Source organism: Neopsephotus bourkii, unplaced genomic scaffold (genome assembly GCF_033783945.1).
Source record: "Neopsephotus bourkii isolate Nb327-2 ecotype Australia unplaced genomic scaffold, CSIRO-AGI_Nbou_v1 NB_318, whole genome shotgun sequence".
Classification (NCBI taxonomy): Eukaryota; Metazoa; Chordata; class Aves; order Psittaciformes; family Psittacidae; genus Neopsephotus; species Neopsephotus bourkii.
In genome coordinates this window covers 7,798,961-7,824,436 of record NW_026900826.1, presented here as the reverse complement: position 1 = coordinate 7,824,436, position 25,476 = coordinate 7,798,961, and the positions used below count along the sequence as shown (strand labels likewise).

The following is a 25,476-nucleotide window of genomic DNA, read 5'->3' as shown; positions in this document are numbered from 1 at the left end:
CTGAGTCACCACCCCCCCCCTTCCCGCCCCATGCTCCTCTCCCCGGTTAATCCGGCCATGTGCCTGCACGCTCAGCAAGGGGGATTACTTTAAATCTGCATATTTTCATCTTTCCTGGGTCCAGGTCAATTTACTGGCTGGGCACAGTGAGCAGGCACAGATTGGTGTGGTGTGGTGCTGAAGCAGCCAGCTGAACTTTCATAAAAGGCAAGACATCAATTCGAGATGTTACTGCATTTACAGGTTCTCCTGCTGGATAAATCACAGGAAAGCCAGGCAAAATAAACAGCCAGTTTTTCTTCCCCCACCCCCCTTTCTTTGTGGCAAGGTGATTATATTTGAGAAGTGTAGGAATTTCCATCTTTCCAGTGACACCCTATGAGAACCCGCTTAGCAATGAATAGTGACAGCAAATGCTGAAGTGGAAAAAATATTTTCATCCATCTGCACTAATCTTCTTTCACTCCAAGATTTAACAGGGGAAGGGGATGAGAAAGGAATCAGAAACATCTTGAAAGCTTGGCTTAAGCTTTTAGCTTTGCCAGCTCATTCCCTAGTCAACGAAGAAAGCGCCAGACTTCTCCATTTGTGGTGGGGATACTGGGGTTTTATTAATTGAGCATTGATGCCTGCAGACTTTATTACCAAAAATAAATAACTCAATAATGGCCTCCAGATATAAACAGAGGAAGGAAAAAGTCATGGCTGAACAGAGCGGGTTCTTTTTTGAAAGCAGACTGGAATACACAGCGTGCAACCGGAAAAAGCATGAATTGGTCACTTGAGGTTGACAAGCTGTAAAAGTACCCTGGGTATTTCTGCTGCTACATAATTTAGGTCTTGTTACGCCATCAAAGCAGTGATCACCCATGTTATTCCGGCACAGACCTCTGCCTTTGGAGCCCTGCTGAACCCGTAACAAAACCGGAAGGTTTTAAATGCTGTAATTCAGTCTGTCGTTGCTTTATTTTGTTGGATATCGCATTTTCAAATAGGAAAAGCTGGAATAATGTAGTCCTTAGTGCTGAATCATAACTAAAAGTCACGTGTTTACTCAGTACTAGCCTTTCCTAACCCAGTCGAGGCCATCCTTGCAGGCATAAGGAAGTGCTGTGTTCCATAGCAGTGCATGCAAATTTTCTAAAAGCTGCAAATTCTTGTTTAGAAGCTTCAGCAAAGAAGAAAAAAATTGAAAAAGAATTCTTAGAAAACCTGATGATGCTTCAGAAAGATCCCATTGCTGTGATGTGGAATGGATGGATAACAGCGTGCCTGGGAAGGGAAAAACTTGAGAGGTGCCTGACTCGGTCCCTCTTTTCCCTCAGGGTGGGTCAGCTAAAAATACTGCCATGTCCTTCTACTTAAAGGGAGGCCCAAGCAAAGGACCAGAGGTAGGATAACAGGAACAAAAACATCCTTTTGAATTAAGCTTTAGCAAAAGAAACCACCACTCCATATAATATATTTTAAATGCTGTTTTAGCTCAGATTTTTCCCTCTTTCCACATCTCTGCTCGTTTATTAATGCGAGCCGTGAGGGATTTTTTCTGCATTCTGTTGTCATGTGTATTTCACTGGATATTTCTATTTCCTCTTTCTCCTGGGGAGGAACACAAAAAGACTTGCCTTCAATTCAGCTTTGAGGCTCCTGGGTTGGTTGGTTCGGTGGTGGGTAGGGTTTTCTTCATACCCACTAAGACGTGAAATACTGGCTCAGGTTTAGTGGAACAAAATAGCACAATAGATACATCAGTGTGACACATTTGGAGCAGAGATAATAAAGCAGCAAGGCAGTGTAGCAGCCATGCTTTAGATAGAGGTGAAACTTGAATTATATGCATGGAACTCATCCTGATAATCGTTTGTGATGATTTGTTTTTCAAAGTAATAGTCAAGTAGTTGTGAAACAAGAGTTCTGTGTTTTCCTACATGCAGGAAGTATTGGAGCTTGAGGATTTTGGCATCTAAAGCTGCTGCAGATTGTGTATAGACTGAAAGGTCATATTTGAAAAATCTGTTATTTCATGCTATTCAGTGTAGCTGCAATCCTTTAAGTAAAATATCATCATTATTTTCATCAGCATCATTAGCAGAATATGCTTGAACTCAGGTGGCTTCGGGATAAGGCAAAATAATTTAAACTAGGTTACGTACTAGCAAAGCACCCTGACCTTAGCTCCTTCTGAATTCCAAAGAGTATGAGGCTTTACTGTGTAATAACAACCCATTAGGAAAGGGATACTTCTATGCTGCTGTTGGCAGAACTGGTCGATATTAAAATGCTGCTACCAGTGCTGGCTACTGGTTGGAGCATTTGTATTGAGCCACTTCTGGGATATACAGTTTCAGGGCACAAAGGAAGTTTCTGGTTCTTTCTGTGTAATTTGGAATATGTAAGGAAATACTTCTCTGCTCACTTCCATGCAATAATACCTGCGATTTTATTTACCTTGGCTTTAAAAGTGTCAATATTTAAAGTGCTGTTAGTATTGTGACCCGCAGTTGGTGTTTGCCACGCATTTTACTACTGTGTATTTTTATATTGCTTGATGCAGCAAAATCTTGGCTAATGTAGGATAAAGAATTACCAAATGTCTCCCACCAGCTCACTGCTTAGTCAGTTAATGGGTCCTACCTGGCTGTTGTATCCTAAGAAAGCTGGAAAGAAATGTTTTCCTTTGAATGATTTCAATTGTAATTTAGTATTTGTGATTTCTCTCTGAAGAGAAATAAAAAGAAAACTGCCTTGAAATCCAGTTGTGAGGTTCCTGTAGTCCACCACTAAGAGGTGGGTCACTTGTTTCCCGTAAGTGCAGTAAAGGAGTATTAAGCAAGGCACTTAGGATCCTGTTCTTCCAAGTATAGGAATAGACTGCTTGGAAGGGCTCTGGAATCCTCCTTGTTAGAAGCTGATAAAGGCAAGGCAGTAAGGCATATATCTGAAGGACATAGGTACTGTGGATCCCAACGTGGGGCTGGATGCAGGTTATCTGACCTCTTGAGATCCCTTCCAGTTCTATTTGTCTGATTCTATACCAGCAAGTAAAGGCTTTTTCCTTTCTGTATCTCCCATCCCCACCCGCAGAGGCTGTTGGCTCCCTGTGACAGGGTTGTTGATTTTGCTGCCTGCTTTGTTTGCCCAGAGAAATGGGGTCTCCATCCTGACAGGACTAAGACTCCCCTGCAATGCAAGTACCTAAATACAAGTTCATTTGGTCATTTGGGGGCTGCATCGTTCTGCTACTTCAGGTCTCACTTAAGACATGACTTATACCATCACTCCAGCCTACCATCATCGCCTACCCTCCTTTGGGGGCCACTCAGAGTTCTCAGAGCAAAAACATTGTCATACATTGAAGATTTCAAGATCTGGCTCTGCAGTAATAAGTGTAAATGCATTTGGCAGAATTTGAATTCAGGATATAAACAGGGGGAAATTTGGGGATGGTTTGGGGGGTTTGTTGGTTTTTGTTTCTTTCTTCTAAACCTACAGCAGGTGAAATCATTATCTGGGGGGGTGTGATATCAGCCAGGGAAAACAATATTGCTAGTAATTGCCATGTTGTCTTTGATTAAATCACTGTTTTCAATATTTGTTTGCTTTTTCTAAGAGCTTTGTGAACCTCTGTTTTGATTTCTTTTGGTTCTAATCTGAGTCTTTGTGCTTTTGGGACAAATGCTCTGAAGGCTGGTGTTTTGCCAAAACGAACACTAGAGCACTTCCAAAACGATTTAAAATGCGAACTAAAGAAAGCCACTTTGCTTCTGAATGAGGAGTCTTTCAAAGAATTTAATGATCTTTAATACACAGTAATTTCACTTTAGCTAATTTGATTTAACTTGACTTGAATGAGGCTGTGCAGACAAGCACCATGTCCCACTGATTTTCTGTGGGACTTGAGCTCTTCAATAAAATACTTGCAAAAAATGATAAGGGTGCATTTGAAAATGTTGACTGCTCTTGTCCTTGGCTTGAGAAGTACTTCAAAAATATCATATTTAGCTTTCATAGCACCTTTGGCAATTAAGGAAAATGTAACAAACCCACTTGTGTTTTAAGATTTTCGTTCAGCATTATGGGACACAGTATCGTCACACAGAAGCTGATGATGCCACCGGCTTGGAATTCAGCTCCAAAAGCTATAGCCCCCACATAACAAAGGAAGCTATCCTCATGTACATAACGTAAGTTGTTGGAAGGAACAGTGTAGGAGAGCCCTACTACAGCTTTTTCATTGCTTGTAAAAATTAGCTGGGTTCTTGTTTGTTTACAACACTGAAGGAGACACTTCTCAGCTGAGAAATTAATTCTATATCTACTACTTGGATGTCCTACCTGCTTTATATTTGCATCGTGTGTAGGGGCTTGGAAACTGTTTTCACTGTTGTGTTAACAATTATTTTAGTGTTTATAATAGTCTTTGTGGTGAATTGCTCTGGAGTAGAAATTTGCAGAGCTATAACTGCTGCATGATAGACTAAGGAGGAAACAACGAGAAGTAAGCATTACAGCAAATTAAGTTTGTGATACTGTGTATAGTAAGACAAGAAATATATTCAGCTAACAGTTGGCCATGGGTAATTGAATAATTGGTCCTTCATATGGCTGGAAGGCCATGCTATGAATTACTAATATCTTTCTAAGATACAGAGTATCTGCTTGCTTGGTTTAGTTTTCAGTCAGTGGTTGACAGAACACCTTCTGGGTTGTTTGTCTTGATCCCTGAGATACTTATCAAAGTCATTTTTACTCTAAGACATGTATCTAGATGCAGTGACTTGAGGATTATTTGTAGGTTACTGCTTTCTCTATTGTTTTCTGTAGCAAACACAAAAGGTAATGGTGACTAGGCTTTGGAGGTACCTTGAGAGGTAACTTGGCCATTCCTGTACCTGAAGGTAGAAACTTAATGTGGAGAGCATTCCTGACTGACAGGCTTGTGCCCACCGTAACTCCAAAGATGGGCACTCTGTAGTTGCTCAGATACTCCATGTCAGGTATTTACAACATCTGATCTAAATCTGCTTTGTGGCATCTTAAACTCAATACTTTTTCAGTGCTGTCCTCAGGAGACGGGGAAAAATGTGATGACTCCTCCCTTCGGCAAGGTTTCAGTTATTCAGAGACTCCTGTGCTATCTCTTTGGTGTTCTGGTATCTAGACCATAAATCAAATAGGGTTTTTTTCAGTGTTTCATTATGTCACTATTACCTATTCCTCTGAACATCTTCCAGCCAAGCATCTTCTTTTCAAATGCTTAGAAACTTCAGGTCCTACCCAGTCCTTTCCCCATGTTCTCTGCAGTTAATAACACCACCGAAGCTGGGTGTTTTGCCTTCATCTTTGCTGAATTACCGTTCATTTCATATTGCTCTCCAGTTTAAGATCACTTGAATGCTTACCTTCATTTGCACTGCTTGTGACCCCACCTACCGTTAGACTCTTTGCAAAGTATTTTCCTTGCTGTGAAATACTGCTAATAAGTGTCTGTTTCCTGAAACAACACCAATAGAAGACTTGGTCCAGCTGGCAAAACTGTAGCCTCCTGGCATGCCAACATTTCTTTCTGCCCTGGAGAATTGTTATCATCCTCATATATTTAGGCTTGGGTGGTTGGAATCTGATCATTCTGGCCTTTCTGTAGGTTTAGCTGTATACATTTGTTAATGGTCTAATGAAACTAGTGAACACTGCTCTTTGCTTACATAGGTTTACAAGCTGGTATAGGACTGACATGTAATTCATGTCCAAGGGACTACATGTCTGCTTTTGGTATATGGTTACTGTTTTCTGCTGATAATGTTAGGATTGATCAGTTGTATAGATCTGTCCAGGGCTGAGCTAGGTTAAGTCATTTGACCTCAGTGTTTCCTCAAAATAAGATAAGGCCTCTCAGACCATTTTTGCCCATTCTTTGCAAGGGACTTTTCCATCTTCAGTTGTGGGAGACCTGACCTGACCCCCCCCCCCCCCCCCCCCCCCCCGTTGCTGCGCTTGTTATATTGCCAATAGTCATTAGGTGTGTTGCTTCTCAAGACTCATCGTTTAAATATGTTCCTCTGTTTCCTTTTTTCCCCTCCTGCTTGGTACCCTAGATGTCATTTAGGGGAAGCAGGACTTTTTCCTTGACAGTCTAGGGAAATTATCATTAGGAAATCACTTTGGACACATTGAGCAGAGAAATCTTTCGCAGATGATAACTCCTTAAAAGAATTTAGCATTTAGACTTAATATTGGCATCATAATCCATAAGTTAGAACTACAGAAAAATACATGACGTATGTTAGCTTGAAGCACTCCTTTTGGAACTCCTAACCTCACTGAGAATTGAGATGGGCTCCTTAACTCTAAAACACAAAGGTGAGAAAAATGAAATGGGCTTTAATACCACACATTTACTCAGCCACTATTGCTGAGTATGAGTCTTCATACTTTCAGTTTCTAAGCAATTGTTTTTTCTCAGTAATGCCAGGGAAGGAACGCAGAGCATGCTCCTTTAATACTGCATGCGCTGTTCCCTGCCAGTACAGAGTTCTTCCTTGATCACATTGCAATGGGCTCAGACAAAGAGTGTGGGGGACCAGGTACTCTCTCGGCTCTCTACAAGGCATCACTGAGAGTAATAAAAGAGAAGATTCAGGTGTAACAGTAAACTGATGAGGTGGCTAGAAGAAAGCAAGTAATCATGACATGGTTCTGTGCTTGATGGAGATGGATTTGTAAGCAAAATACCTGAGGCTGGTCTTTCATTACCATCAGCTGGGAGAGGAAATATAAAACCCAACCAAACAAAAATCCAACACACAGAGAGAAAACAAAAACCCCAGCCAACTTGAGCTAAGGTATTAATTTAGACACTCTTAAAAGCAAAGCAAATTAAAATCACTTCATTGCATGATTGTGAGATTAGACAAAGTTGTTATCTGGGAAAAGCGTGTTTAATAGATGTTAAATGAGACAATAAAATACTTGAAAAAGCTCCTCAGATTTAATTTCTTAATTGAAAATAATTATTTAAATTGCTTATATAAAAAGTATAAAAACCCTATTGAAATCTACAAATCATTAAAAATGTAAATACACTGAAGAAAGTAAAGATGCCAAGGTTTATCAGTGGCTAAAGATGGATTGGTTTTGCAATATTTAGTAATTTTTAGAGCCTTTAGAGAAGTATTCATTTAGTTATAGCAAAACTTTGTCTATTCCAGACCTCCTTAGGTAAATGAGCAGTTATGATTAGTAAGTGGGTTGTTGGAATTGCAGCATAGCTTTCCACAGTAGCTATCATTTATAGGTGAGGCCTGTGAATCTGGGAATGGAAGCAATCTCAACTGTATTATTGTAATTAGTCTTCAGAAGCAAATATTGTGATGCAGTGTAGCCCAAATCAGTGCTTTTTTGCCTTGCTTGCTTGCTTCTTTTGTCTTCCTGGTATTTGAAAGAGGCACAGATAAAGCAAGGTGGAGTATGCAGCATACTGTATATACTCAGTGTGTAGCATATTGTTACAAACTAAGCAACAATCCCACTCCCTGGTCTCCCTGTCACTTACAAATAGGTCATGATGGTAAGGCACAGGGCATCTTACTTAATTACTGGCAGTTTTTAATCGTACAGAAACATGCATCCATCTTTTTGCTGAAGGTAGATTGCATATTTAGGGAAAAAAAGGTATTTGAAACTTGCCGCTGACAGTGCCTACATTCAAGAAGTAATTGGCGTAGCAGCCAATAAGTTTTTCCTTGGCTGTACATGGGTTACTGACCACACACATTTGGATATTGATGGCATGATCCCGTCTGTCATCAAACGTTGGGTGCAGTTAATAGTAATATGAAGGAATTTGTAGTAATGTAATAATTCTGATGGTAATGAGATGGGAATTAAGTTGTTAAATAGTTATTAAAAATTTGTCGAAATATCTGCCAGTTCTGCTAGCACCGTGTATGGGGAATCGGGCTTCCAGTACTGTAAGGAGTAATTGGTGATTTCCTGCAGATATCTATCATCCCAGTCTCAATTTAGTAACTTCCCTTACTCAATTTAGTAAGTTCCCTTACAGTACCTACAGATGAGTTTAGCATTCTCTCTAGGCGTTTTTGGATATGACAGCCATACAGACTGCAGGCTCTAAGAACAGAGAGGGTTTCCTTCCTGCTCAGAGGAGGGGATGACTGCTTCAGAGGGCGTAAAGTTGAACTAGGAGTGGAAATGCAAGAGGCAAAATCTATAGGGCAATTTAATGGTAGTGCTGACTTGAAGCAGCATCAACATTATCACTTAGAACTGAAGGATGGTCTCCAGAAAATTTTCCATCCTGCTGTTATAAATTCACTTTAATGAACAGCAAACAAAAGGTTGCAATGGATGGTTGTGACTGATTGCTGACAAAGTTGTGGTGTTCTGCAGCTGGCAAGACTCCTGCTGGCAAAAGACATAATACGTGTTGTGACAGGTCATGTAATGGTAAATGAACACTTGCTGCCTCTGTGGCAAGTGGATTGATTATTGTGACCACCTCCAAACAGGTTTGGCTTTGTTTTACAAATGTGTGTATTTGCCCCTGCTGTGTTCAAGTCAGAAGAGGAGTTCAGATAACAGAGCTCAAAGCAAACACAATAGTGATGTGCAGAGGAGCTAGTTTCAGCTTTTCCAATAAATACCTCTCGTGTATATATAAATACATGAAGGTGTATAAATGTACATTATTTTTTCTTGCAAAATGTGATTTCATTTTTCAAAGGCCAGTGTACCTTATTTGAAGGTAACAGTCAATATTTGATTGCCAGGCACTGATTTCACATTATTACCTGTGGTCTGATAAAAAGGTCTCTGTTGAAAAATACTATTGAGCTTTCATAATACATTCTTAATGCATTTTAACCTTCTTGGTACACTTGAGAAAATTGCAAGAAAGCCCACTTTAAAAATTACTCAGCTTGGAGCCTGAGGTACAGAACTTGTCTCAACTAAAATGTCACATCCATTGCTTAAAATGGGAATTTGAGTATATCTACAGGAGTATTCACTGCTGTGCATCCAAAAGAGAAGGGTCCTCTCACCAGTGAGATGTCTGGGTTGTGGGAGAGACAGGCAGGCTTCAATCAGCCCAAGCTCTGGTATGTCTCAGTCTAATTTTGGGGTATCCTATTTGAAACGCTTATTAATTGTTCACTGGACCAAATATACATGCAACTGGCTTTCCAGCTTTTAGCCATTTGAGAACTCATTTAGGTTTGGGATGGTGAAGATTCAAGTCCTCCTTCTGCCTGATTTGGTGCCCTTGTCTCATGTGACTGCTTAAGCTCCTAGACTAACTGTTCGAGGAGCGTGCTTTTGCAAAGTCATCAAGGCTTTCACCTTCCTTCCAGTACCATTCTGAAAGTATTTTCCAACTCTTCATGCAATACAGTTCTTATTTTTGTGCCAGCCACAACTGTAACTTCTGGCAAGAGTCAGTTTGGACTCTAGTCAGCACCATGATCAAGGAATACAGAAAAGTGCCCTAAAGCCAGTTCTGCCACCCACCTCCAGAGCTGTATCAAGCATGCTGAGACCTAAGCCCTGCATGTGCTGTGCATGTGCTCCCCTTAATTATGTTTGACAGGGGGCTGAGAGGTACCATGTTGTGATGAAAAGATTTTCTTAAAACGCTGATTTTTTTTTTCCTGTTAAAGGCGTTCATATGTATCCTTCTGATGTTTATCCATATGCATATATACATATCCTTAATACTTATCCTTAATCCAAATGCAGATATGTTTGCAGAGATTGAGTCTTTGAGCTGTTTGCCATGAGGGATTTTTCTTTCTTTTTTTTCTGTCTCTAGAACTCCTTGCTCAGGATCCCACATCATGTTCTCATATGCTAACATGGACTGTATTTGCCATGCACAAATACTGCTTGGACTGAGGTGGAAACAGACTAGCACTGAATTATCAGGGGTGTGTAAGCATCTGATGCCCTTGCTGTGTCACTGGAAAGCAATTTTCCCCAAGAAACTGTCTGCCAAGTGATTTGAAATTGTGTTAGGTAAGAACCATGAGCTACATGCAGACGTCTAAGATTTAATTGCTTTAAGAAGTAGTTCTCATGTGGAACAACTGCTGAACTATCAGTCTTGTAGGAAACTGGTGGTAAATGATGTGCGGGAGTGGACACTCAGACCAGGACAACCTTTAGAACAAAGCGAAGCAAATGCTTGCCTGGCTCTGTGTCAGTGGGAGGCCACTGTGACCCTGCAGTAGTTGATTTGCTTAGCATGTTACTGCTGTTATGCTAATTAGGTGTTTCTTGAACCAAGAGACTGTCAGTTCCGAGTTCCAAAACCTCTTCTTCTTAAAATAAAACGAGGCAGATGAAAGTTTCTTGGAAGTGCACGATTCTAGGCTGCCTCAGTCTTTCTCTGCGCTTGGCTTTTACAGCCGCTACAAAGCTCAGTTCTTTTTTGATAATGAAAAATGCTGTGTGAGCATTAATTCATCCTTAGAAGCACAAAGTAAACAGAACTGTGTTAAGTAATAAGGCTTTAAATGCTTAAATGCTTAAAAGAAATTGACAGTTGTGATGAGGAAGGGCCTCTGCTTGCAAGCTTGCAGGGAACTCTTCACAGAGGTGGATAAATGGGGGAATGGTGGAGGCACTGACTTTTCAGACCTGTAGGGTAATAGGCTAGGTGGGTGAAGTCCTAAACTGATTCCTGGTGTTAGCATGACTTTCAGGACTGGGAGAACCAACTGTGATTTGTTATAAAAGCAGAAGTCTGTCTATTCAGAGAGCAGGATGATACTTACATATGTAACAGACTTCGGTAACAGTTGTGAATAGTCAGTATTCTATGCACATAGAAACTGTAATCTCTAACTCATTTTTTCCGTTCTAACAGGTAGGAAAGTAAATTATTCAGAGAAATTGCTAGAATCTGTGTGATCCATCCGTAGCAGTTCAGTTTCCAGAGACCAAATAATTAGCTCTCTGCTCAGAAAGAATCTCAAGAAATATAATAACTGTCAGGCTTGTCTTAAATAGCTTCTCTCCTTGGCAAAACAGTATTTGGTCTCTCCAAAGACCAGGGAGTAAAATGCGTTGGCCGTGGTATTTGTTTTCAGCAAATGTTTCTCATGTATCAGGGTCATTTGGGGATTGGGTGTATGTTTGTTTGTTTGTGGGTTTTTTTTTTTTTTATGATATGCTCTTGGGCTTTCTGCTTCTCCTTCTGTGTCCCACTTAGGAAACTGGAAGGTACACATCACTTCAATGTGAATGTTTGGAGAGGGGTACTGTATGATGGAATGACTTTCATCAGTCCCAGTGTTGGTAGAAGTGGGCCAGTTTGCATTCAGAATGTCAAACTGCAGTTGCTAGCAATGATAAATCCTCATGACTGGTTCAGACTGTTACAGGCAGCATGCCCTTTTGCAGGCATCAAATTCAGGTGCAGGCTGAACTTGCCCTCATTTTTGCATGCTGGAAATTTCCAGTTGGGATCCGTGAGTCTGTTTCAGGCCTGCAAATGTTGCAGTTTGTGTTTGTCAAGAAAGATAGTAATCTACAGTTATGCTTTGATGTGTAATGCTGTAGCAGTGTAAATCTGGACCAGTGTTATTAGTTTAGCTTTTTACCTCAGCCTCCATTTACTTTCTGAATCTTACTGTTTTAGAGAATATCTTCTCCAGTGAACTCTCTTACAATGCTGCCTCATGAATGGGTTTTAGAGCCCTAGAATCCCAGACTGGTTTGGGTTGCAAGGGACCTTAAAGCTCGTCCAGTCCCAACCCCTGCCACAGGCTGGGACACCTTCCACTCGAGCAGCTTGCTCCAAGTCCCATCCAACCTGGCCTTGAACACTGCCAGGGATGGGGCAACCTCAGCTTCTCTGGGCACCCTGTGCCAGCGCCTCAGCACCCTCACAGGGAAGAATTTCTTCCTAATGTCTGATCTCAATCTCCCCTCTGCTAGTTTAAAACCATTCCCCCCTTGTCCAGCTCAGAAGACAGTTAAAGGTGTCCACAGAGCATTCTCTTCTCCAGGCTGAACAAGTCCAGCTCTGTCAGCCTGTCTCCAGACCAGAGTTGCTCCAGCCCTCAGAGCATCTTCATGGTGTCCTCTGGACTCCCTCCAGTAGCTCCATGACCCTCTTGTGTTGGGGCACCAGCACTGGAGCTGGTGAATCTTAATTTACCTACGTGACTTGGCCATAAGAAAAATTCCTTCCATAAAATGCACTAGCAGCCATCAGTTGCCCCACCTATTGGAGGCAAGTGAGAGGTGAAAATGAAGCCAAATAAGACTGCAGCAGTAGTAATTACCTAGGTGCTTGTTTAACCATGCAGCAAGTAATGAAATCAGGGACTGTAGTGTCACATCAACTGCATTACCTCATTTTCTTCTCTTGCAGACACAGGGAGGTTAAAAATAATGAGCCTGTCTGCCTCTCCCCATACCCCTGAGCACACTGAATCACAAGCACCTTCTTTCTAAAACAAATTTATTTCTTGCTGCCTCCTTCCCAACAAAGACTTGCCTTTGATGAATACCAGACTTCCAGCATATTTGTCAAAGTGGTGCACCTGTGAGGGTTCCAGGGCAAGATAAATTTTGGCAGGCCGAGGGAGTAGAGGGAGGTACTAGGCAAGGAATAAATCTTTGTGTGTTACGACAGGCTGCGAATGAGCGTTCTCCTCCTAAGAATCGCCCCTCTGACAAGTTATGATAAATTACACTCTTTGTTGACACCTTCATCGTGTTATTTATGGCTCGTTAATTGAACCGAAAAGGAGACTTGTAGCGCAGCAGGGGTATTGTACAATACTTTTCCAGTAGGTTGGAACTGAAATCAGAGAACAAAAAAGGGGGAGAAAAAGGTAAAGTAATATATTCATGTGCATACTCTTCACTGAAAACACCTAGCTGCTCTGCGATACCAGTGCAGAACTCTAGCAAGTGCTCTCAGTGTTCTCAGAAGCATTCCTTTCTGTCCTCCTGCATGTCCCAGTAGGAGTGTGTTTGTCTTTTGCTTTCATCTTGAATTCTTGTATCTGTGCTACTCTGTGCATTGCTGAAGCATGGGATTATTGGCCGCATATGAAGGCAAGCATCCAGCCTGTCTTTCTGGACTTGACCATCCCTCACTTGTGTAACAGCAGTCTTCCCTGATCTTTCCTAGTACCCAGAGTGAGATTCTGACATGAGAGTTGGCATAAAAGAAGGATGCTGATGTGACACTGAAGAAGTGTTAACGTTTCTGTGCCAACACAAAATGCTGGTTTTTGAGGCAATGTATGCCTGATTCAGAGATGTACTCATTTGGGGAACTTTTGGGGATCCCAGTGCTCTGCCACTGGTAAAGGCTAGGTCTTCTGACCAAACATCCTATTGTGGTGGTATGGGTGGGCATTTTCTCTGAGAAGTAGTACTGTAAACAGGAAGGGGAGAGGTACAGGATCTGAGCGGGTGGCTGTCTACACTTGTTATGCAAGAGGCATCCACAGAAAACGTAGTTGAAAGGCATTGTGGGGGGTGATAAAAGAAAGAACAAAATCTTCTTCAGTAGATAGTGCCTGACCACCCTTTCAGTGAAGAATTTGTTCCTAATATCCAGTCTAAACCTCCCCTGTCACAGCTTGAGGCCGTTTCCTCTTGTCCCATCCCTTGGTTCCTTGGGAGCAGAGCCCAGCCCCTCCTGGCTCCATCCTCCTGTCAGGCACTTGTAGGGAGCAGTAGGGTCCTCCATGAGCCTTCTCCAGACTGAACCCCCCAGGTCCCTCAGCTGTTCCCCATCACACTTGTGTTCCAGGCACTGCACCAGCTCCCTTGCCCTTCTCTGGCACCTCAATGTCTCTCTTGTAGTGAGGGGCACAGAACTGGACACAGGATTCGAGGTGCAGCCTCACCAGTGCCAGTACAGGGGAATGATCACTGCCCTGCCCTGCTGCCACACTGGTGCTGACACAGGCCAGGATGCTGTTGGCTTCTTGGCTGCTGCATGCACACTGCTTTTGTTTCCCTCACTCCTGTTTCTACATTCCTAGGAACAGAGTTAACGCCGCGCCGTAGCCCCGTGAGCATGGAGGCAGCGGGAATGCCCCATGGTGTTTGTTACCTGCGGGACCCTTCCCTGCACGCTCGGTCCGGCTGTACCAGCGCGGGGCTCTCCCCGTGCGGGGCCGGGGCCCTAATGGCGGCCGCGCGGGGCTGCCGGCTGCGCGAGCCGGTCTTCCCGCCACTGCGAGCTGCCTCTCGCGTGCTGAGGGGAGCCCTGAGGGGGTGAGGGGGGCGGCCCGCTCCGCCCTGCCCTGCCCTGCCCCGCTCCGCACCGCTGCCGTGCCGCTAGCGGGGTTTGCCTCCTGCCTGCTCCTCGTCTGCATGTGGAGCCGCTTCGGCTTCCCTCCCACCGGCGGCTACATGGCAGAGAAACAGTGCTGCTGCGGTGCACTTGTGTGAGGGGTTAGTTCCTGTCTGCAGGTCTGCCTGGCAGTGGGTGCTGCGGCTTCTTCATTCCCCTGTAGGTTTTAAATTCTTTTGTTTGTGGGGGGAAAATACAATTGTGGTTGTAATCATAACAAATACGAACTTCGGGGGCGTGGGGGGTGATGTTGTTTTGGTGTAGAGAACAGGAACATAAAGAGGAGGAGAGAACTGGACCCAAAATGTAAGATCCTTCACTGTTTCAGGTGGCCATCCAACCCCACGGTAAAAGGCAGCAATCTCCGTTGGTAACTTTTCTGTGCCTAATTCCCAATAGGAACACGATAGCCAGCAGAGCTCCTGAGGCAAGAGGGGTTTGGTTTATCAGCTGATTGGTTTCTAGGGTCCTTCCCCTACCCTGGTCCCCAAACCACTCCCCAGCAAGGGAAAACCCTGAGGTAAAACCTGAGCATACCAATATGTGTGGGCTTCCTGCCCTCTAGAGCAGTAGTTCCAAGCCAGATAGCTTTGATGTTTAACTGTTGACCATTGTTGTTAGTTGTGTTCTGAACTGAAATGTAATCTGGTAAACTGTCTGCTCAAGGATCTCTCTGGTACTGGAAAACATCCTGCCACCTTCATGCTCACTGCCATTCTTCTATCTTAAACGTGACTGTTGTATGTAGCCCTTTTTCTGTGCTTCACACTCTAGGCTGTATTGTCAAAATGTTGGTAGTTACTTTTGGAGCAAGGAAATGGATCCTCACAGGTTGAGTGTGAGCAAGGAGAGGGAAAAGTCTGAGAGAAATAAAGCAAGTAAGAAAATGAAGCTTGCTGTGAACAACTTCGAACCATCAGTTTGAAACCAGCTGTAACTAGCACCAGTTGTACTGAACTCTAGGGCAGAGCCACCTCCAGTACAGCACCCTGTTCCCCTGTATCCCTCCTTTGGTTGGGAGCTTGGTGCGTAGCAAGCTTTGTCACTTTGTAATTGCGTCCTTCCTGTAGCATTTCCTTCCCAGGCGGCTGGCTTTCTTTTTCAGTCACAAGGATAGGGGATTTATGGGGTTTTTGTAGTACCAAAAAATAGAGCATTACAATATTTTTCAAATACTGTATACTGACAGATAATCTTTCCCACTTCTTAGTTTTTTTAATTAAGGACTATTTGTAATAATGTGGGCCACATTGCTCCTTCAGTCTCCTCTGGTTGTCAGTTTTCCAGGATTTTGACTAAGTAGGTGTAAGAAATTTAGGCTCTTTGACTGCAGCCATCGGTTTACATTTGCCGTGTGTCATGGTGAGTATGGTAGAATATCTGTACGTGATGAGGAGCTGTAGTGAAATAATTCTAGTTTGATACTGTATTTGAGTTTTATTCTTTACTGTTGGTGGGACTGGAAGTTCACACAGGTGAACTTGTCTCTGTCCCTGACAGGCATAATTTGAAAAATACTTTTTTGGCTTTTTTGGTCATGATTTTTCTTGTTCAATCTTTCACTTCCTTGAGATAGGTAATAAACTTCCCTTTTTTATTTTTATTGGTCATGTTATTGGCACATTTGGTTTGATACTCGGCATATTTGCATGTGCTCATTGCTTCATTTCCAGATGTTGATACAAAGGCTTAACCATCACAGCATGCGAAGACAGCACCATCTCTTGGGCTTCAAATACTGTAACCATGTGAGTAGGCTTCCCTGAATTAATTCTCTCAAATGAGACCATGAACTGAAGATAACTCAGGAAACAGTTTACAGAATTTATGTAGCCTGACAGGCTTTTAATTCCTAGACCACTTATAAATAAATGAGGCAGATACAGCCAGTGACATGTTCACGATCTCAGCTATTGAAGCTGCTTTTTTCCACAGGCTTAAGCAGCTACAGCTGCTTTCTTGTGTCTGTGACACTAGTAGGAACTAAGTACTGTGTAGTAATGAATATACCAGAAAGAAGGGAGTAGCACTGGTGTCTGTCCTAAAATTGAATAATAGATTTAAATAGGTTTAAAATACAAATTTACATATTTTCTTTATCCACCAAAATTCTTCAGTGGAGGGTAACATTTGAAGAGTTGTGTCATCCTTGATAGCAGATAGGAGAGGGCAGGATCAGCAGCTGTAATCAGCTCATGGGAGGTAAGTGCCACCCACACCAAAAAATGTTGGCTTCGGTCTCTGGCTTTCTGCACTTTTGTTTCTTGTCAATTGCAAGGCTAAAGGAGGAGGGAAAAACAACCTCCAAGTCAGTCTTACATAATGCTTTGTTTTGCAAGGCTTCTACTAATCATGTCAATACCAAGCCTTTAGATTTTGGTAATTACATTGGAAATGCCCAGTTTGTACATAGTAATTCCAACTATAATTACTATGAAATTATATAACTACAAATTACCCTGTCATGTGGATGGCCTAAATAAGCATGTACAGTACCTGCTCTGTGATAACAAATTAGAATTACATGGTTGGTTAACTAGCGGTAATATGAGATTTTTGAAGTGGCCAACCAAGCTGGCTAGCAATGTGGGGAGAAAGTGGAGGGGGGAGAGGGGAAGGGCGGGTCCTGATGCTTGGTTATTTCCAAATAATAGAATATTTATTTCCTGATACATCTTTATAGGGAAATAAAAAAAAAAAAATATCTGACTTGGGGCTTGTTTTTAATAGGCATTTGTATTGTATTGAATCATCTGCTTGGTCACTGCCAGCTGCTCTGTGTGTGTTCGCCTGGGCGCCTGCTATTGCTTGTGGGACACTGCATGTTTGATTCAGTTTTTATTTAGTGGTTTTTAACTGAATGTGTTAGAAAACAATTGCTTTGCCTTTTATTTTTATCAAAGAACATTTTATCCTTTTGCAACAAAAAAAAAGGGTTGATAAAGACAAGAGATGGAGAGGTTATACACAGGTGGTACCTTTTCCTTGTGTTAGTTCTTATTTGAGGAAGGGAAAAATCATGTCTGAGAGTCATATACATCACAAAACAGGCAGTTGATGGTGTCAGTGTCCCCCTTCAAAACATCCATACTGTAATTCTTTCTCACAGACAAAATAGAAATAATATTGATCTTTCTTATTTGCACTGACTCCCTCCCTTGGCACAAGGGGAAGAAAGGCATGCCTAAAAGCCAGAATGGGTAATACTGAGTCATTTGAAAGCCTTCCTCATAGAACTGCGGCACCTCAAAAGACAGCCTATGAAAGTGGACTCGTGCTTCATATATGAAGGAACTTTGGTCTTACTAATGGTCTTCCTTTATTATGGCAGCAGTGGTGCAACCTCCACAAACACAAAATTGGCGATACCTATAGTTTCCTGCTTCAGGAGTGGTGCTGTACCTTGTGTAGTCACACAGAAACAACCATACCATTGAAAATGGCTTTTACATCTCAGTAGGCGAGATCTGGAGAGAAGTGAGAGAACAAACCCTCCAGATTAGAGGGGCACTCTCGGGGAGGAAATGGGATGGAAAATCCGGATGCTCAGTTTCGTTTTTGCGGCAGGCCGATGGCGGTGTCACTAACGCCCACCGGGTGGCAGCACGCAGGAGTTGAGTTCCTTGCCAGGCCGTGGGTCTTGAGCTGCGTTTGCTATAGAAAAGAATGAATCGCTGCAGTCAGAACGCGTTGAATATAGATTTTATTGTCCGGTCCTGGTTTTGAAACCGGTGTGTTTAATACGCTTGCTTCATTTGTATTTCATTGTTATTAATCTCGGAGAGTATAGTAATCTGACCACGGAAAAGACTGTCACTCAGGACCTAAAGGTTTTTTATAGAAGCTTAGAACATCCTCCTCTTCTAGTGGTAATTAGATCATCATGCTAAGGTCCTGACATCCATTATTTTCATCTGTAAGAGTCACCACAGAGCAATGCATATCTGAGAATGAAATGTTTATCACATTTCACCTGCAAAAGCTGAGCTTTCTCTGACTGACTTTGAATTAATTTTCATGACTTGATTTGTGGTTTCTTTGGTGTACCCCTAAATAAATTAGGTTATCACCTACATGAAAGGGAAAAATCTCAACGAGATTTCCAACCTCAGCTCTTTGCTCTTATCTAAGTTTTCTTCTGTATTTCTTACTGAGTCTCTTGCTTATCTGGTGTCCTCTCTTCTGAACAATGCATGTTTATAGAAGCAAGTAGTTTGCTTACATGCAGTTGCAACTCTAATGCATGGCTTCAATTTATTTCTGACAGCCTCATTAGTCAGTAGCAGTGACAGACAAAAACTAGTTGCAACAAGGTTAACCAGTATCCCCCCAGATTAGAAGTGTGCCCTAGACTGATTTTTGGTTGTCTTTGCTGTCCAAATCCAGAGTTTGATAGACATTCCTTTGGGTTGGTGTTTCAGTTGCATATGGACTGGTCTTTTTGTTTCAGATGTGAATTGTGCTGCATGCAAACATGTATTTGTTACAAATAGGAAAACAGGAATTGTAAGCGTGGAAATTATTCAGTTATCTTTTTCTTGTTTGTTGTCAATCTTCTGCTTTTCTTACAGCTAGGTCCCCTATGTTGGGTATTTTTCTGTCATTGATTTAAATACTGTGCTAACCAGTAGGAAGTCTCCAGAGACTCATGCTGGGAATATGTTTTAAACAAACATCCTTTAGGGTGTGAATAAACATGATGATCAGGTATATTCCAAATTGCATAGGGACTCTGGCTAGCATGCAGTGTTTATGAGCATAAATAATTATAATGAAAAGTTTTCCATTCTCAAATTGTCCTTTTTCTCTTCTTTGTGTCATCTCTGAAGAATCCATCTTTCAGAAGGTGCTGACTGGGAACTTACTGGCAGAGCAGTTTCTCATGACTGTTGTTTGTTAATAGGAACGTCTCAGAAAGCGTCAGTGAGAGTTTGTGGTAATTTTGGTTGCAGCTAATACAGATAATTCTACAATGAGCCGTTTTGTTTAGCTGGTGAGGTGTTTAAACTCTCAGTAAGGTCAGTGATTGAATTTAGGTAATTTCAACTTTAAAAAACCCTGCATAATTACTTAGATTATTTAAGATATCAGAAAAATGTTTTCAGACAGGTCAGTCTATTGCAGAGCGCTTGTTTGATTACCTGAGCTACACTCAAAGCTGTTAAGAGATGGGGTGAAAAGGTAATTGGTTAATGGGGTTTTAATCTGGAAGAGGGTGGGATTGTTTTCATCACTTACTAGTTTTGAATTATTTTTGTACAAAAATAACTGTTAATTTAGGTATCTGCTGATGTGATGTGTTTATGTAAAAAACATATGTAAAAGTGAGAATTTTTCTTCTACAAAATCAGTTGTGTGCCTCTTACCAGGGGAAGATTTCTGTGCAAACATATCTTTGTTCACCGAATATGTTTTTAGGACACATGCTTTTAGTCACATTTGCTCAAATTGAAGGACTTTGCTGTTGGTGCTTCTGAAATCAAGAGAATTCCTTCTGAGAGAACCGGGTTACTTGTTTAAGGCTGCAATAATTTGTGTTATTGTCATCTGAAGGAGTTGGTTGAACTCTCTTTGGTCTTCATATTATATTCTTCCAAACTGGCAGCACAGTTTCCCCTCCACAAAGTTCACGTTTCAGTATCTGGAAGTATACTACATTTACTTGCTATCCCAAAACTTTACTCATACAAATTTAATAGAAAGCTGCTTACATCATGGAACTCTGTAAATACCTGTACAAAACACCTGTGACTTAGTCCCAGTGTAATCCAGGCGCATAAAATGTGTTTGCCACTGACGTAGTACTTCCCATTTGGGTTGTATTCAGCGTGGTCTAGTAGTTCTTTCTATAACTTTAGTGCATTAGCAGTCCCATTAACACAAATAATTTTATTCTTATTTAACATAGTTTCTTATTTTTGAGCATAAATAGCTCACCAAAGCTAGAAAGTTACCTGGTCCATTTGAAATTTAATAAACTCAGATAATAAAATCATAAATTAGGTATGAATGGGGAGCCTAGTAAATGAGAACAGAATTAGAAACAATGATACTTCAGAACACTTCAGTTGGTGTCTATCGGGACTGATTCTGTCCAGCTTTCTGTGGAATGGAACGGTTTGTCTGATAGACATATTATGATCCTTGACAATTTTGCACTGTACACCGTGCCAAAACCATTAATCTCTCATGTTCCTGCTGGATAAGTATAAACAGCAAGCAGCTGGCGTTTTTACACTTTGCAAACTGGTATAGAGTCTGAGGGTTACTACCTGACAGAACTCTTGTAAAAAGCTTGTAAAATAGCAAAATGCATGTAACTGTCACAGGAAGAATAACCAGTTTCTGGCAACGCTTACATTGTTTCTGCAGTACTGATACTTTCCATGCGCCTCATTTGTTGCTGTTTTACACAGACAGTGATAACACTGTATTAGTGCTTCTAAGAGTTGCATTTTTTCTGGTTGTCTCTGTGACTGTCAGTTTGATATTCTGCTGTGTTTTTAAAAGCAGCTGAAAGAGTTAAGAATGTCTGTATGTCTAAATACCCATAATTTGCTATTCTCTTAGCATAGTACATCCGTGGTGTGAAGGCTGGCATGACTAGGTTCATACCTTTGATAGATAATAAGTAATGAATGCTTCTCCCAGCTGAGAAGATTTATAAATGCATGCGAGTTTTTGTTCTGTATTTATATACTGAACCTTGTTTTTTCAGAACTCACTAATGATTTGGATGTAATTGAGGATTTTATTGAGATTCTTAAAAAAAAAAAAGAGTTGAGGATTCATGTAAATATCACCTGCTGATTTTTTTGAAGTTACTTATTTAGTTTCATACGATGTGGCTTCGCTTTGAATTTGTGTGCGTTCTTATTTGGGTTCTTTTCTAATTCCTGTTCTTTCAATGCACATGGTTCTTTCTGCTGATCCCTGCTTACAACCAGACCTAACTACAACTACCAGTATCCTGAGCTAGTCTGCTGGTTGAGTTAGAGTAGAAATGCCACTTTTGTTCTGACAAGTAACTAGACCATTTGTCAAAGAGCGTTGTCATGCAGGCACAGTGCCTAAGCTAGTGAGACTGAGAATGGTCTCAGCTTACTGTAGCATTATGAGGTGTACTAGAAGTCATAGCAGGACAAAAGGCTTTGCAGTTTCTGTAGAGAGGCACACAGGAACCTGGGGGGGTTTTCTGAGGTGACTGCTGTACCTAATCCAAGGTAGCTTGGTCCTTAGGGGTAGATACTAATCATCTGAGCTAAGTCATTAATGAAAATATGCTTTAGAGAGGCTGGAAACTGAATAGCTGCCTACTGACGAAAACAGGATTGTACACATTTAAAGCTGACTGTGCTTCACTAACTTGCTGTGTATCACAAGATATTTCATTTAAAAACTGGGACAGTGGATTTTTTTTCTCTTTAAAGTCTGTGTTAGGGAAAACATAATTATTAATGCTTCAGAAAATTATTTATCAAATGTTCTGAAATGTATGTTAACTTAGTGATGAATCAGAAAAATATCTGAAGTTCATGATTTATTCTGCAGACTTAAAATCAGCATATGCCATTACATGAAGGAAAGTTCTCTTGCTGCTTTCATGGTAATTTTTAAGGTAGCTTTAGAATAACCAAGGAATTGTCACTGTCAGTGGATGCAAACGACTCCTTTACATTCAGATAACTCAGCCAACCAGTTGCCTTTGGGGTTGCGTTTTGCCTTAGCTGGTATGCAAAATAAGTGTTGTGGTTTAAGCCCAGCTGGCAACCCAGAACCATGCAGCCGCTCACTCACTCCCCCCACCTTCCTCCCCCCACTCCCAGAGGGATGGGGAGGAGAATCGAAAGAATGCAACTCCCACGGGTTGAGATAAGAGCAGTCCAGTACTAAGGTACAACACAAACCACTACTGCTACCACCAATAATAATAATGATAAGGGAAATAACAAGGGAAGAGAATACAATTGCTCACCACCCGCCGACCGATACCCAGCCCAACCTGAGCAGTGATCTAACCCTTCCGGGTAACTGCCCCCAGTTTATATACTGGGCATGATGTGCTGTGGTATGGAATACTTCCAGCTAGTTTGGGGCAGCTGTCCTGTCTCTGCTTCCTCCTGGAAGTAAACATTACTTAGCAACAACAAAAACACCAGTGTTATCAGCGTTGCTCCCAGGCTGAAAGTCAAAACCACAGCACTGCATCAGCTACTAAGAAGAAGAAAAAAGACTGCGACTGCTGAACCCAGGACAATGAGGTTTTTAAGTGTGTAGTTTTTTTCAAGTATTCTCTCGAGGAATCATGTGTGTCAGAACTCCTTTAACTTCTGAATCTAAAGTTAGGCAGCTGATACAGTGCCTCAATAAAATATTTTATTAGGAGAGATTTTAAAGGGAAAATCCTGAACACTTAGAACTTGGAACTTCTAACTGGCTAAAATGTCAACACCTTTAACCAGCAGTGTTAAAGCATTTTAAGTTGAATTCCTTTAGGGATGCCTGAAGAAAAACACATCTTCATATGGAGTAGCATATAACACTTCAAATGTACAATATGAATTGAAGTATCTAGGGAACATGCGTTGCTTCTAGTGGGGTCCCCTTGAGGCTTGGCGTTCAGCTTTGCAATTAGAACAAAACTATGATGTTGTAGTTGACAGTTTTGCATTCTTGTTGATTACGTTTGAATAGGGAAGGATGCTTAAAACTCATCAGCTTAGAATTCGCTAGTTCATTTCACCGCATCTGTTGGAAAATTCTCAGGAAGTTTAAGGAATACAGCTGTAGAATTTAGGCCCCGAAAAGAATTATATTTTAACAGTATATATTGATTTTTTTTTCCCAAAGTTCAGTTGATTTATTAATGACTAATACAAATTTTATAATAATTATATACAAATGCAACAGCTCATGCAAAATCTTTACAATTTCTATTAGAATAAATGCTGAGGCAGTAGTACAAAGATTTCTGTAAAATATGCAAATTAAGGCAGTAACTTGTGCATATTCTTCAGATTTCCGATTTTTCCAGTAGGTGTTCAAACATATGGGTTGGTGGAACAGCCAATATCCTATAGAGATGACTATTCCCATTTTAGAGATTCCATAAAGATGTTGCAAAGGCTAGTGCTTTTCGTAGCTACATTAGGCTATATGTCAATTTTTGTATGTATAGTCTGTTAGACATAAGGAATAGGTTTAAGTGGTGCAACATGTTTCTATTATACCTATGTAATAGTGACACTGACCATTTGGAGACTTGTTTTGCTGATAGTCTCTTGGCAGGCAGTAGCCAGCTGAGCTTGGCTCCCCAAGATCTCGAGAAGCGAGGTGTTTTTTAAAGGGAGAGCACCTGTGTTTCGTGTTCATAGAAACTGTTACAAAACCAAAAGTCACAAGGTCTAAGGTTTTGATTTTGATTCTTCCTAGTAACAGATTTTGGTATTATATGCATCAGTATTCGCACCAGAAGTATCTGCATGGGATTAAAGAACATCTTTTACATGGTCCCTATGTTACATAATCGCCAACTAATCGCCTGTGCTGATCTTGGTGACCTGTTCCTGATCAACCCATAGGTTTTTTTTTTAATAACAAAAAGAAGTTACTTTTGTTAAATTAGTTACATTTATAAATTAATTTTATTTCTATATTGAGCTCTACATTTGAAAGGTTCTGTATCACAGTTTGGACTTTCTTGAGCCTTCTGAGATGGTAATGATAAAAGTAGATCACATGAGATGGTTAGGGCAAAAAAGCAGTATAAGCTTAACATTCAGAACATGAATTCAGGCAGCTATATCTGTTAGACTCATGTCCTTGCTTGATTTGCTGAATCAGGATGCGATAGCATCTACAAGGTTATGGTTTTTGTAAGTACCTGAAGGTTGGTACAAAACCAAATGGACAACACAAGTAGTTGTATGGCTACTTTATATGGTACTGCTTTACAAGTCAATGATACAGTGCAACAGTGCGCTGGTAGGCTAGCTGCTGCAGTGGATGGACACTTCCCATGCAAAACAGTTTACACCACTTCAAGATGAGCTTTCCTTTTCTATGTAGGATATATTGCCAGTTCTGTGATAAAGGGCTCCAATTCAGTGAACAACCACCAGTTTGGTTTGTGTTATTTCTCCCTTAACGGTCCACTTGTGGCATGGAACAAAACCATTGTTTGCTTTTAGGTTACACTAACTATTCATTAATAGTTGTGATGGTACATAATTTGTTAACCTAAAGCTTTTATATATTCAGTTCTGGAAAGGAATTGCTGTGATGAAAAGAAAATTGAGTGCTGGAAACGGGACAGTATTTGAAAAACGTAAATATTGGCAAATAAAGGGGTCCATTCATAAGTTATACATTAAGTGATTTTCTGTCTTGCTATTGATTAGTGCTAAGGGCATGCAATCCAGAGAAGCCTTGTAAATTCCAATAAGAAAAGTGTTTGGGTAAAGCACACTTATTGTTCCAGTCCAGGAGGTGAATGTGATCATGCTGGCACATACCACTGATCCATTCTCTGTGCATGGAGAAAATCCTGTATTGTTGCTGATGCTTATTGACTGCAGTTATTTACTTCACACTAGCTGAGGGTGAGATGGATGCTGCATTCTGTTAGTGATGTAAGCTCAAGTGACAAGTCAAAGTAAAAGACTTGTCCAGATTACTTTAAGACAATAAACATGATGGCTTCTTATTGACAGCATGTTAAATATTAATTTCCCAAACCCATGACTTTGAAAGGCTCTGAAATATGTCAAGATTCTGACTATTTAAAACCAGTCTTCCGCAGAAATTTCCTATAGACTGAAAGAGCAAATGTTGACTTACATGACAAGCAAATCTCACTTTCAGTGTATTCCTTTAACATAAGGTGGGCTATTATTTGAAAATATGTAGCTAGCTCAAAGCTTCTTAATTGCCTTTAATTCATGCTAGGAAAATGTTCCTAAAGGTACTGTACCTTTAGGTACAACAACAATACCAGTGAAATGGGAACTGAACCGATGTTGTTTCTTTAAGAGTTGCTAAATGCTGTATTTGTTGTGCGAAGTAGAGCTTGTATAGAAACAAAAGGGAAGAAACAGAATCATAACACTCTGAGAGGAAGAAAAGTGTATTTT

The 25,476-nt window shown here is 41.0% G+C and overlaps 1 protein-coding gene across 3 annotated transcripts in view; it reads left to right on the top strand.

The window, feature by feature from the left end:
- The window catches only part of RORA (RAR related orphan receptor A), a 344,549-nt gene that overhangs the window by 126,598 nt on the left and 192,475 nt on the right, over window positions 1–25,476 (top strand). The window contains exons 1-2 of one of the 3 annotated variants that reach the window (XM_061347590.1): window positions 14,406–14,503; window positions 16,018–16,546. The exons of 1 other annotated variant lie outside the window; for it this stretch is intronic. In XM_061347590.1, coding sequence (XP_061203574.1) covers window positions 16,540–16,546 — 7 coding nt within the window. In that variant the 5' untranslated portion in view covers window positions 14,406–14,503; window positions 16,018–16,539. Of the gene's footprint in view, window positions 1–14,405; window positions 14,504–15,611; window positions 16,547–25,476 lie in introns of those variants that run through there. One more of the 3 variants, XM_061347589.1, reaches the window with a different exon arrangement.